The sequence below is a fragment of the Taudactylus pleione genome, unplaced genomic scaffold (assembly GCF_031769625.1).
Source record: "Taudactylus pleione unplaced genomic scaffold, aTauple2 ptg000479l, whole genome shotgun sequence".
NCBI classification, from domain to species: Eukaryota; Metazoa; Chordata; class Amphibia; order Anura; family Myobatrachidae; genus Taudactylus; species Taudactylus pleione.
In genome coordinates this window covers 5,146,889-5,160,000 of record NW_028284881.1, presented here as the reverse complement: position 1 = coordinate 5,160,000, position 13,112 = coordinate 5,146,889, and the positions used below count along the sequence as shown (strand labels likewise).

The 13,112-nt window shown below is 43.4% G+C and overlaps 1 protein-coding gene across 3 annotated transcripts in view; it reads right to left on the bottom strand.

Annotated features, from left to right (window-relative positions):
* Positions 1 to 5,976, bottom strand: part of ATP2A2 (ATPase sarcoplasmic/endoplasmic reticulum Ca2+ transporting 2) — a 48,131-nt gene extending 42,155 nt beyond the window's left edge. For all 3 annotated transcript variants that reach the window (XR_015869951.1, XM_088449195.1, XM_088449194.1), the window contains exons 1-3: positions 5,336 to 5,976; positions 4,101 to 4,118; positions 3,934 to 4,016 (exon numbers count right to left, since the gene is read on the bottom strand). Coding sequence is in view for 2 of the 3 variants with exons in the window: in XM_088449195.1 (XP_088305321.1) it covers positions 3,934 to 4,016; positions 4,101 to 4,118; positions 5,336 to 5,453 (219 nt within the window). In the remaining variant the exon portion in view is untranslated. The remainder of the gene's footprint in view (positions 1 to 3,933; positions 4,017 to 4,100; positions 4,119 to 5,335) is intronic.
* Positions 5,977 to 13,112: the final 7,136 nt, after the last annotated feature.

Sequence of the window (13,112 nt, the reverse complement as noted above, 5' to 3'; positions counted from 1 at the left end):
GTTTAAGTAGAGCAAATGTTAACAAAAATTTTGAAACAAAACCTTATCTAGAAATGTGTTTATACGGTAAGATTTAGAATAAGCCACAAATGAGAGTTGGACCAGCAGTCTGAACACATTAGACTGAAAGACATGATAAACAGAAGACAGGGGGCACACTCAATGGAAAGTACTGATAAAAAAATAATTTCAGCCATAATTATGGCTACACCAGGTGATCATTCTGAAGCATATACAAAAAAATTATATATATTCTCCACTACTTTAAAGCTAGGTACACACTATACTATTATTGGCAATAACCTGGCGATCAGCCAGATTTATTGTACAAGAGCGCAGGCGTAAGCATTTAATCGATAAAACTGTTAAAAACGTCCAAACACGCATTCCTTCAATTATCCGATTGGCCAGCCAAGACAGAAAATCTTATAGCCTCAATCACCCAATATAGAAGTGTACGTGTGCACAGGCTTGATAATCTGCCCATATTTCCTAAATTTTTCTGTGACTACATCATCCTCCTTGTGGGTGGACATATCTAAAATCAGTGTGGTTAAAAAGTATTGTATAACATTTAGCACAAATATTGCTGGAAGAAAAACAAAAATCAGACAGCATGTACCTAGCTTTAGTGATGAAACAGGAGAGTATCATACTCTGTTTAGATGATGACCCACAGCGTGGGCAGGACTTGCATTTTCAGCCTATATAGCCTGTCTGCTTTAGGTTTTACAATAACTTATGTAATTGTTATAGTGCATGCACAAGGTCAGGTTTCTTATCAGATATGAACGATAACGATTGTAAAAATCGTTTACATCTTTGACATGTAGGGCATGCATCGACGAACGATGCACGTTCCCGCATGTCAGATAACGATCTCTGACATAGTCTGTGTTTGCAGTCAGATTTTGAGGATTTCATTAATTTTAATACTGTCAGAAATCGCTCATCAAATCTGACCGTGTGTATGCACCATTACACTCATTTGTTAGCTCATTTTGCTGTTGTGTATGCCAGTGCTCAGATTTTAATATAAATAGGCAGATGTTACTGTTGTAGTCCATTTTCCTTCTGTTAACAATAGATTATCAATGTCTTATTAATGTCTGGATTGAGCATATTGTCAGAACAATAGTACTAAATACATTTTTGCACAGTCTCAAATGAAATACATTTTTATAAATCCCATGGATGGTTTACGCAAGGATTGATCCAACTTTATGGAGAGCACACACGGTCAGATTTGTCAGATGAACGATTTTACCAAAGATTTGAACGATTCTTGACTGCATTAAAATGAATAGAATCGTCCAAGTCTGACTGCAAACTCATCAGATGTCAGATACCGTTATCTGACCATCGGGAACGTGTATCGTTCAAATCATTCATCTGTCAGATGTGTCAGATTTTCCTTCAGATATGAACGACTGAACGATTTTTTAAATAGTTATCGGTCAGCTCTGAAGAAAAATCTGACCGTGTGTATGCTCCATTAGACTATAACGGCCACAGGTTACCAAGACAAACCAATGGTATTGACCAAAGCAACCTGGAGAAATTACAGCATGTGATGGGATGTTATGAGATTAACAACCGACACTCAGGTGGCAATTCAATTGTTTTTTGGACACAGATAGGATGCTAGTGCCGCAGTGCACCCATTATCTCTGCATGCACTTTCCTGAGATGAAGAGAAGAAATGTGCAAATTGTCGGCCATTTGGGCAGCCAAACTGATGTTTCGGTAGCACAACCAATAGTTTAGATGACATAAGCCACTTTACGCAGCTAAACCTGGTGTATTTGGGCGCAACAAGCAATGGGCGACCACCAGGACAATTGAATAGCTCCATTTGGCACCATGACTTCTGGATGCGCAAAAAACAATTGAATCTCCCTGTCAGTCCCATGAGCAGCAGTTTCTATAAAAGTTCCTTGTAATATAAAAGGATAGATATATATATATATATATTTTTTTTTTTTTTCCACAATTGCTGTCTTGCCAGTTTATATTACTTTTACTATGCATGAAGGGCCCCATACATCAGCGACTGATTGCCACGATCCTGCAACCCGGCATTGCAGAAATCCAACATGTTGGATTTCCCCAATATGACGATCGCGATCAAAAAATGACTGATTGTCAAAATCGGGGACATTTAACATGTAAAATTTTAGCAATCCTGCGATGCATTGCTGAACATCGATGGTGGCCGGTCGGCATTTCTGACTGGCGGATCGGCATTTCCGATGGCATCGCGACGATCGGTCGCAGAAGTATGGGCTCCTTTAGACAACTAAAACTAGACTTGCTGATCCCCACTGTAAAGGTGTCTCCACATTTTCTAAATGGTTCATAGAGCAACAACTTACAGCATTACAGAAAAGATCAGTGCTACCTGATGATATATTTACAACGGATATCATTGGTTTTTATTTATTAAATTTATATAAGCCACATTTATGTGAAGAAAACAGGTCAAAATACTAATGCTTGGGCGCATGGCTTACCAGTGTGTATGAAGACTTAAAAAAATAACAGACTTCATTTTCTGGTGCTGCCATCAAATGCAAAACCTTACACCTAGGATTCCTGAACATTACAAGTACATTTTAGTAAAACCTAAGGTTTTTATATCCATTCATTTGTAAAACACAGACACAATGCGCACCAGTACAGTCATGTGTATAACAAAGTACACCTTCTTTACACTGATTTCAAATATCACTACATAATTTTCCTCTAATCCTTACAAAATCCTGAAACCTTTGGCAATTTGGCCTGGATACTCAGGTTTGTGTAGAGACCAGGTCATGTATGGATAGAAAAAGGCACATGTCAAGTTCTACAATCTTAAAGTATAAACTGCATGTTTGGTGCAAACCAAACCATAGCACATCACTTCATGGAGGGGTAATAATTAGGGGATGTTTTGCCATCTAAGGACCTGGATACATCAATCATTGAATCCAACATGAAAGGGTCTTTATTCCTAAGTAAAATGGTATTCCAGAGGAATTTACAACTGAATGCCCAGGTCAAAGTCCAGACCTCAGGCCCAATGAGATGCTGTGGGAGGACTTGATTAGAGGGCATTTCAATATGCACAAAACAAAATGAAAGACAACCTTTAATACTTAAATATTAGTGCAAGCTATTGATCATGGAGGATAGATTGCTTTCTTACATGAGGTTATTTTTTGATGAATAAATTATAATTAGCTATGGGTTGTTTTAGGATATTAGATTAATTTTAGGATTTGATGAGGATTAGATCCTGATATAAATAGTTTTGAAAGTTCAATATAAAAAAAATAGCAAGTGTGTGATTTACTACAACCAGGAAATTACAGAATGTATGTGTTGGGGGCATTTGAGGTTTGAACTACTTCTGAGCACAAAGTCTAGCGACAGATGTTAACTATGTCCATAGAAAATAAACATACACTAGGGCAAAATAACGTGTTTTTTTTTAAAAAAGAGCAACACAATTATAAAGGTTTTAAAATGAACAAACTCACTGGGGGCGATTCAATTCTTTTATCGGGCACATTAACTAATGGGCGCCAGTCGGCGCAATTCAATTGTTGCTCCATTCAGGCGTCCGTGCAACGTGTATGTGCCTGACAACACCAGGTTTAGTCGTGAAAAGCAGCTAAACCCGTCTAAAGTACTGGGTGCCCAGGAGGCGGTGAGCAGAAATGTGTCTACCCGCAGCTATGTGCGTCTGAACGGAGCAACAATTGAATTGCTCTATCAGGCACCTGAGAAAAGAATTGAATCGCCCCCCCACTAAGCACAGAAAAAGAAAAAGGAACATCTAGAACATGCTAGAAAGACTCCTAAACTTAAAATCTATTTAATGTAATCACGTCACCATACAGTTATGGTTTTTTTATTTTATTTTTATTTTAAACCATCTATACTTACAAATGATATACAGGCAGCAAGTAGCAAAATTCTAACTAATAAGTCTTCAAACTGTTCAATCACCAACTCCCATAATGTTTTCCCTGTGGAGAGAGACAAGCATTTGTCACCTTGACTTAGACAAGCAAAAGTAATCCTATATAGTTTGACACTAAAAGTAAGCCTACCTTCTTCTGCAGGTAGTTCTGTGGTTGTTCAAAGAGCACAGGGGAGCAAAAGAAAGAAAAATATCATTAACAGATTCACATAAAACATTACATATATGCAAGTAGCTCACTCCTTTACCAGGTGATTATTAAGCAAATGTACATACATGTATTTTTAATGAATTGCATACTCTTCTCTAAAGTTATTGCAATTAAATCAAGCCAAATTGTATTTACTGACATTTTTAATGTGACTATAAGCTATTGATGCAAGTCATGCAATCTATTGGAAAATCACATAATTTAGTAATAAATTCCACAACTGCCTCTGCTCCTGCAATCTTTGGAACATGAAGGGCTAAGTCACACACTTGCACTGGGTAAATATGTAAAGTGCATGTGCTTTTACCAATACAATGGATTGAGCTGGTATAGTACACATGAAAAGCATGATAAATAGATTGTGTCACATTCTACGTTAAAAGTGGCATTAACGCTATAGAGAAATGGTGGGAAGTAGCCCATGATGGCTTCACACAGCGACTAAAAAAGTGCATTAGTAAAATATAGCTGAATAAGTCCTCAAACACAGGTAGTGCAGCATTATATAACAGGGCAAATTACAATATTTACTGCATCTATAACAAACAGGTTGCCACCATAATACAGTTTAATGTCTCGCTGGAGAAAATGATCAGTACTGAGGATGTAATTTATAGATTATAGCTCCTTTAAACGCCCCAAACGAGGAAAACCAGCACAGATCATACAGCAGCACAGATCATGTATCAGATTTAAGGAATAAATGGAAATAGATCAATAAAGCTCTCAGTGACAATACAAGAACCATCTGAGAAGAGATCAGCAGACAGTCTTATATAGAATACAATCGCTAACACGTAATAGAGCTATAGCCTCTGAAGAAGCTGCGAGACCGGTGCCAGGATGAGGAGCAGCACACACGAGGTTGCATCCAGGCAGCCATCTTCTGTGTGATCCCATCCTCATTGAGATGCCGGTTAGACAAGGGATAGGCCCTTACAGGAAGTGACTGCAGTGCTGCATGTACTACTCTCTGTAACACTACCAGGCGGCTTCTTCTATAGGGAGCCGGAGGCGCTGCACCCGCCATGCCCTCAGCTACAAGGTTCATTCCAGCTAGACAATGAGCGGGCAGCCAGGAGGGATGCCCCGGCCGCTGCCCGCACACAGGCAGCGGGGTGACACTACAGGGGCACCGGCGGCAGCTGACGTACCATTGGGTCCCCATCTTTCCTTCTGCTTCTTGACCTGCTCCAGGCCCAGCCCCGTGCTCTCATTCACACTGAAGTGCGCCAGCACCTCCTCCACCGTCTTGGTGTGCGCGTTCTCCATGGCCGCTGTTCCGTCCCCCGCTCCTCTCAGCCCCCACCGCGGTGTTCTCTAGCGATCAGCAGCGTCCTCACAGCCCATACGAGCCCCTACGCCCCGGGTACGGTCTCTGGAATCCGCGGAGGTGTCTGGCTGGGATTACTGCTGGCGGCCGGCTGAGGGGCGACCCTCCTGCATCCAAAGCTGCCGGCGCCTCAGGCAATGTGTCCGCGGCTGTGATTATGCGCTGACTGCAGTCAGATCTCCTCCGCATTCAGGGACCAGTAAGGCGAGGAATCGTGTGTAATATGTACGGAGAGGATCCGGCACTGCCTCGTAGTGATCTCTCGACTCTGTTCCCTTAGTGTCGGCTGCGGCCTCCCCTCGTCTATTCCTCCAGTGATGAGGCCCCGAGTGTTCCTGCGCAGCTCCTGCTGCTGTGGCTGCTTCTACTGGCAGCGGGACAGAGCCGCTATAGCATTTTATTCCGAGGCTGCCCCGAGATCACGATCGCTGCATGTGGACGACTCTGATTGGCCAGAGTTCGTGTCATGAAACCCCGCCCCCTTTTCTCTAGCAGGATCCCGGATTACGATGACGTAGCACGACCTGCACTCAGCTGAGGTTCCAGGGGCGGGGCCACGCGGTGTTCTCACCTCTCCTCACCGGCTCCGGCTCATAGTAGCTGCTGCTGCCGCCGGTTCCTTGTCCTGTCTGGTTCTCATGGTGTGTGTGTGTGTGTGTATATATGTATGTTTGTGGATAGATATAATCTATCTGACTGTCCATCCATTCATCAGGTTATCTATCTATCTATCTATCTATCTATCTATCTATCTATCTATCTATCTATCTATCTATCTAGTCAGACCAGACCAGACCAGACCAGACAAGGTCACACAATTTGTAACAAATTTGCCCAACCTAAAAGCATACACATGCCCTGTAGCCTATAGACATCTGTATCATTTTAGGTTGGGCAAATTTATCAGTTACAAATTGTGTGACCTTGTCTGGTCTGACAAAAATCTCATCTACTAGAATCTGATTTGATGCAGCAGCCAGCAGGAAAGAACATCTGGCAGCGGTACCCACACACTACAAGTCATTTCTAAAATAAAGTGGTGCAATTTGTTTTGTGTAATTGTGCCTATGGGCCTGATTTAGACCTGGACGCAGCACCTAATGCTTTACTTATGCGCATGTGTCCTGGTGGTCACCGCTGGCGGATGTAGATCAGTACTACAGAATTCCGACTGGTGTTCCTAAGTGGGAAAGGGGGGGGGAGGGCGTATTGAATCAGCTGGCATCCAGGCAGGCATGTCTTTGTTATTTATTTATTACCAGTTATTTATATAGCACACACGTATTCCGCAGCATTTTACAGAGAATATTTAGCCATTCACATCATGTTAAGGACTGTATAAGGTGACACAGTTCCTCTGATCCCAGCGATCAAATTCCAACATTCTGAGCAACCATAGGGTTGTTGAGAAGTCCAATGGTGTGGCCGATGTCTGCTTGACACAAAAATGGTCGACATGTAGGCACTTGGGGGAGGGTTTGGCTGCAGGAGGGGACGGGTAGGGTTAGGCACTAGGGGGAGGGTTAGGTTTAGGCACTAAGAGGAGGGTTAGGGTTAGATCTTTTGTCAGTTGACCATTTGTCCCTGTCGACATATTGCATGTCGGCCATCTGGTGTCGACCTATTGACTGCCAACATTTTTTGTATTGTCGATTATACCGCACTGTGCGTCTCAATATTAACTGCAGAATTAGCATAATGTTGCAGTAGCAGCTGCAACAAAAGTCACAGCTACTACTGATTTGCGTTTACCTCTAAAACACCCCCTATGTAGTTACCTCCTGCATACTGGTTCATAGACACATTCCATTGTATGGAAGAGCAACCAGAAAATTGGGATGCGTCTACTTTTGTGGCATTACTGGTATGGCTGGATGAGCATTTGATACATTAAAAATGTCACTCCCAAGTCCAGCCTGTTATAACTTTAGGATTACTCTGTGTTCAGTAAAGTGCACCTGTCACCTTTATACAACAGCACATTAAACAGATATCTGAAAAGACAGCACATAACTAAAGATGTTTACATTTACTGTGTCCTACAACTGTATAGGATCTTATATATTCACCTTTTTACATTCCAGTCCGAATTTAGTAATCTTTTGCGTAGCTGTGACTATTAATGCTCTTACTGGCAGGAGTGTGCTCACTGTCTCCTGAGACAAGCACAAATTACCAGCTCTCAGTCGATTTGTCTCCTAGAGATCAGTGGGCCTGACTCAGAAGTAGACGCAGGGCGATGGTTGCATAGTTTCCGCTACTGCGCATGAGCGAAGAGACTAGGAAACCCTTACTGTGCAGTGCAAACCTAGTTGTGCCATGGTGTACATAGTTGTGCACAACATCACTATGTTTAGACATGGCAGTTGCGATTCCTGGGAATTTAAATGTGGAGACTGCAAGGTGGCCTGAAGTGGACACAGAAAGAGGCAGTTTTATGGGAGTTTCATGGTCGTGTAAATGCATGTGGCTGCGTTCTATTTTGTAGCACCTCAACCACAGTGGCTATATTTTGAGAAAGTTAAAAGGAAGACTCGGCACTTGCCAGGGGTTGCTCGAGGAGACAATGTTCCGAATGATGGTGTTTCGATGGTGCAGTGGTCGGATCCACCTGCGGACTTGGGAATTGATCAGAGATGAAAAGTGGGCATTGCAGGGTTTACTAAGTCCATCACACATTACTGCACAAGTGGAATTATTAAACTGGCATTTGCATATTTTTGCATATCCAAATCCGTAAGCAATCGCAACCACGACTGAATAACGTCTGCCTCTGAATCAGGCCCAGTGTCACAGGAACTTCTATCCACACCAACAGCCAACTATAAAAAGGTCCTGATTCAGAGTTGCAATTGCGTCCACTTTCCGTGCTTGGAAATAAATGCATCTATGTGCTTCCCCCATCCACCTGATTGTAAAGTAATAAATTAATATTAAATGTATCTGTATGTAAGCTGCTTCCTTTCCAAACTAAAATTGAATGAAAGATCAAAACACTTTATGGAAGCGCTAATGATTGGGAATGTGTGAATAATTGAACTGCAGCATAAAACTTATACTACTAACGCGGCTATAATATAAATAATACTGTAAAAAAAACTAATACATTAATACAACATATATATGTTTCTTGGACCTTTGTTGGTAAGCGGTGCCAGTGGCACGTGAAAGGCCGCGGATAACTCTCCCTATCTTACCCTATAATCTGCCTTCCGTCCTCTCCCCTCCTGCTGGCAGGCGGTTGTGAACGGTGCTGCAGTCGGTGTATGGATCTTTCTGGCAGTCCTGCTGACTACTTTATAAGATGAAGCGCGTTGGAACCGGAGATCATAGACGCTGCTACTGGCATATCTGGACAACACAGTGCCAAGTGAAGACAAAGGGCCTGATTCAGACCCACTCGCAAGCGGCTGTCCGCTCGCAAGTGGGTCGATGTTGTGCACTGCGCATGCGCACGACGGCGGGAGCTCCGTCGTGCGCATGCGCCAGACGCGACGAGCGAAGGACTTTCCTTCGCTCGTTGTGTCTGATCAAAGGGGGCGTGCTGTCGATGTTGATTGACAGCACGCCCCCTTTGGTGGGCGTGCCGGGGGCGTGCCTCCCAGACGGGGGCGTTCCCAAGGGAACGCCTACCGTCAGAAGCCGGCCCACTGACATCACTAGTGATGTCAGTGGGAGTGATTTTGGCTCTGATAGAGCCAAAATCACTCCGGGCCTTGTGGTTGAAAAACTCAACCGCAGGCTCCGGCTCGCAGTGGCGATGGTCAAGACTATTGCGGCCATCAAACTGCACGCTCGTATAGGCTGTGGGTGGTGACCCACAGCTATACGAGCGTCCAGGAGGACGCTCCATAATTATGGAGGACGGCCCTCATTCAGAACGTGCGCTCTGCTCAGAGCGTACGGCTCTGAATGAGGGCCAAAGAGCCTTCTGCTGTCTGCACATATCGTAGTTAGTGCACAGAGAATCAAGTAACGTCTGCATGTGGGCAGAGTAGTCAGCAGGACTGCCAGAAAGATCCATACACTGACTGCACCACCGCTCACAACCGCATGCCAGCGGGAGGGGAGAAGGTGGAAGGCAGAGTATAGGGTAACATAGAGAGAGTTATCCGCTGTCTTTCACAGACACTGGGCACCACTTACCAACAAAGGATCTATAAACCTATATGTTGTATTCATATTTTACAGGTATTTTTTTTTACAGTAAGGCTCCCAGGTTTGGAGTTCTCTTGGGCTCCAAGGAGCGTATATAACCAACCCAAATCCTGCTCACTTCTCCAGTGAAGTGGGTGGGGTCATGATTATGCTACTCACCCGTGCAAGATGCCATGGATTACATTGTCATGGCCTGACCCCATGGCAAAAATGCTGTAAATCACTGCATTGTGCCATGGGGCTGTGATGATGCTCTTTAAGGCACGGCGCCTCAACAAACCCTTCCTGGATGTCAGTGAGGGCACCATTAATAAATAAGTATGATTTGGTTGGGTTTGGAGGTTGGCTTTTTTGTCCCACTCTTGCATGGACAAATATTGAGTGGTATGCATTTATGACGTGGGTGGTATGGCATTGCTGACACGGACGGGCACAATTTTACAGATTTTTTGCAACAATACTGAATGGTTCATAGTTGTACATTGCAAATGGGCTTTTACAAGACTGCATTATTTATGTTAATTCCTTCAAACTGCATGAAAGGTACACTTTAATTATAGACTGTAATTTCCATTTATCTCTTACAATACTGCTTGATTAAGCCTTATTTATGTCTTAAATAATTCATGAGACACCTGAGGACTTTTTGTTTTATTACATTGCTGGAATTTTGTCTATAACAGTGCTTTCCTGTGTAAAGTGCAGGGTGGGTTGGTCGAGCTGGGGATTATATGGCATTAAAAGAACAGGGTTCTATACCTGACAAGTAGGTGCCATTAAAATGGTCAATAATAGGGGTATTTACTAGTAGTTATGGATGCCGGGTCATCCTAAATTGGCTGCTACCCCTGTCTCACCTACCCCTTCCCAGTTTACTCTCTGCTCCCTCCCACCCCTCTCACCCGTTCTTAAAACACTAAAATGAACTCTCATTCATACACTCTCTCTTTTTGATAAAAATAATAATATAAGTGAATAGAAAACAGGAAGTGATTCAGCACAGGATCCAGAAAGTGAATAGTGTTAAATATAATAAAGGTATATAAATCTGTTAGCAACTATGGATGGCAATAATTCCTTCAATAAGGATAAGCAAAATGATCTGGTTGGTGGTGCTCCCTGGAGTCAGTGAAGTATAATAATAGAAGCTGGTCAAAATCAATAGTGACCTTCGTCACTGACTGGACAAACAGGATAACTTGGGATGTGTGAAAATTGTTCTGAATGTTAAACTCTGGTGGATTAATAAAATACATCATAAAGGTCATATACTAAGGACATATTGTTTTACATGATATAGGCCCTCATTCAGAGCCGTTCGCTATTTGCGGTCGTTCGTTTAAAAACAAGGGGTGGCTATTCAAATGATCCGTACGCACATTGTAGTCTGTTCACACCTCTAAGTCTGAACGAGCGAGCAAAACATACGCTCGTTTATTTGTTAAAAACGCCCCCTGGCCGCTCGCATCCTACGTCATGTCCGCTATTTATTAGATTAATCGAGTACATCGACCAGCGTATGAACTGCTCGCTATTCTTGTGGTTGGTGATTGCTACCACAAATTTGCGAGCAGTTCTGGCTATAAAATAACCCAGTGACGTGAACAATGACGCTGCTGTTTTAAATATACACACCCATAAAACGCCCGTTTTGACCTTTAAGCACGCCTGCGTTCGGATCTCCACTCCCCATTTTCAAGCACCTTCCCCTGTTACCACCCACATACGCCTCATTCTGTCATTCAAAATAGCAGGCACTCGCTATATTGCGTACCAACGTTTTTTGGCCGCACTGACTGGTTCGCGCATGCGTACTAAAAACCGTACGCATGCGCAGATGTGCAAACATCGCTCGGAACGAGCGTACTGCCGCTAACGAGCGGCTCTGAATGAGGGCCATAGTTCACTATGCATCTTTATGAAGTGAAAAAAAAAACATCAACTTCCAGACATTTAGCTACTTTAGTTTTTATGCCAAAAAAACATCAAACATACAAAACATGCTAAAAAAGCTTTGTTTCCTTCTCTTCATATAAAATGTTTATTGTGCTTCTGTGTGCAATGCAAGGTCCTGGCAGTGGCTCACATGTAATTGAATCTGCCTGCAAGACTTATTAGCAATAATTTTGATTTATTTTGGCTTACATGGAGGTTCATAGGAACAGTTATATCTCATAGACTTCATAGAAAAAGAGCAAGCTGACATTGGGGAAACAAGCATGCATAGACAAATTAGTCATATTACTACTATCTTTGTCAGGGTCGCACTAGCCCACACGGTTATCTGTTGTGGGCCCCGCTGCCTGAGGGTCCCACCCTCCTCTCTAATGTCAGGTTCCAGTTGCATTCGAATTATACATTGTTACTCTTTTAGAGGGTCAGTTATCAGGTAGAACATGAATGAACATGGCTGCTTGGTTTGTTTCTATAAAAAGTACACCAAGAGTCACCTTCCTGCCAATCAAAATTACGAGTTGGGTTAACAGATCTAATATTTTCTTCTGTGAAAATAACATTTGAAATATAGCATATTGCAAACTAAGAATGAAGTTGTAAAAAAAAATTATATATATAGTAACCACCACTTAAGTTATCCCAGTTTTCATCTCAGTTGGCCACAGCAGCTGGGGGACACGGAGGGCCGCGGGACAATCAAAAGAGGTGGCAAGGCTTAGCAGGCCGCTGATGGGGTGGGGCTAAGCTCTGTGCTGACAAAAAAACATTGGGTCCTCTGTCATCGATGGTAGAGAACAGAGCCGTAACTAGGGTAGTGCGACCAGTGCCATGGCACAGGGCACCGCAGGGCAGGGGTTGCTGTTTGGACCTGTCAATTTTCCTGTTTGTTATCATTCTCACTTGTAGCTTCTTCTTTTATCCCCAGCATCTCCTGGCCTTCCCTATCTCTTCCCTGGCCCTTCCCCATGAGGCCATGGCCCTTTTTCAGGTGTACTATCTTATGTCCCTATTTAAAAAAATTTAGGGGGGGCGCTAATGCTCTCTCTGGCACAGGGCACCAAAAAGTCTAGTTACGGCTCTGGTTAGGGAAGGGCAGAATGATTCACTACACTGAGTTGAGCCTCATGGCTCAACTCAGTGAAGTGTCTCGAGTCAGTGTCTCGTGACACGACTCTTTAGGTAGTGCATTGCTGTAGCCAGCAGGGGAGCCAGCGACTCAGAGTGAGTCACTGACAGCTCCGCCCCCCTGCAGCCCAGCACTACAGCTCAGGGTTCTCACTGACTCTCCTGAGTCAGTGCACTCCCCTTAGCCCTGGCAGTAGCTGCGGGACTCAGAGTGAGTCGCTGACAGCTCTGCCTCCTACACTGCTGATCTGACACAGTGGAGAAGTATAATCAGTTTGGATCATCAGTGTAGGGGGCGGAGCTGCCACTCACTCTGACAGAGGCTAAGGAGGTGGGTGTCTCAACACACCAAACACTGA